This window comes from Cystoisospora suis (assembly GCF_002600585.1).
Source record: "Cystoisospora suis strain Wien I chromosome Unknown contig_5248, whole genome shotgun sequence".
In the NCBI taxonomy this organism is placed as follows: Eukaryota; Apicomplexa; class Conoidasida; order Eucoccidiorida; family Sarcocystidae; genus Cystoisospora; species Cystoisospora suis.
The window spans coordinates 13,410-13,636 of NW_027158039.1; the positions used below are offsets into that span (position 1 = coordinate 13,410).

The window sequence follows — 227 nt, forward strand, 5'->3', positions numbered from 1 at the left end:
TTTCTTGAAGGAGTCGAAAAGAAGACATACCTTCATCTCCTTTATTTGTTCTATGAGTAGGGACAGGAAAGTCCCAATTAAAGGGGTCAGCTGAGAGAAGATCCGAAGAGGTTTCTCTCCAGTCCATATCATGAGACGCCGGAGGAAAAAGATCTTCATCTTCCTCGTTTTCATCATCGAAGAGATCTTTCTTTTTCTTCTTTTTCGATTTCTTCTTCGTTTCTCCT

At 40.5% G+C, this 227-nt stretch overlaps 1 protein-coding gene across 1 annotated transcript in view; it reads right to left on the reverse strand.

Annotated features, from left to right (window-relative positions):
- Positions 1–227, reverse strand: part of CSUI_009037 (adaptin c-terminal domain-containing protein) — a 21,298-nt gene that overhangs the window by 12,550 nt on the left and 8,521 nt on the right. Inside the window, exon 6 of the mRNA XM_068069156.1 lies at positions 31–222. Within this exon, the coding sequence (XP_067918867.1) occupies positions 31–222 (192 nt within the window). The remainder of the gene's footprint in view (positions 1–30; positions 223–227) is intronic.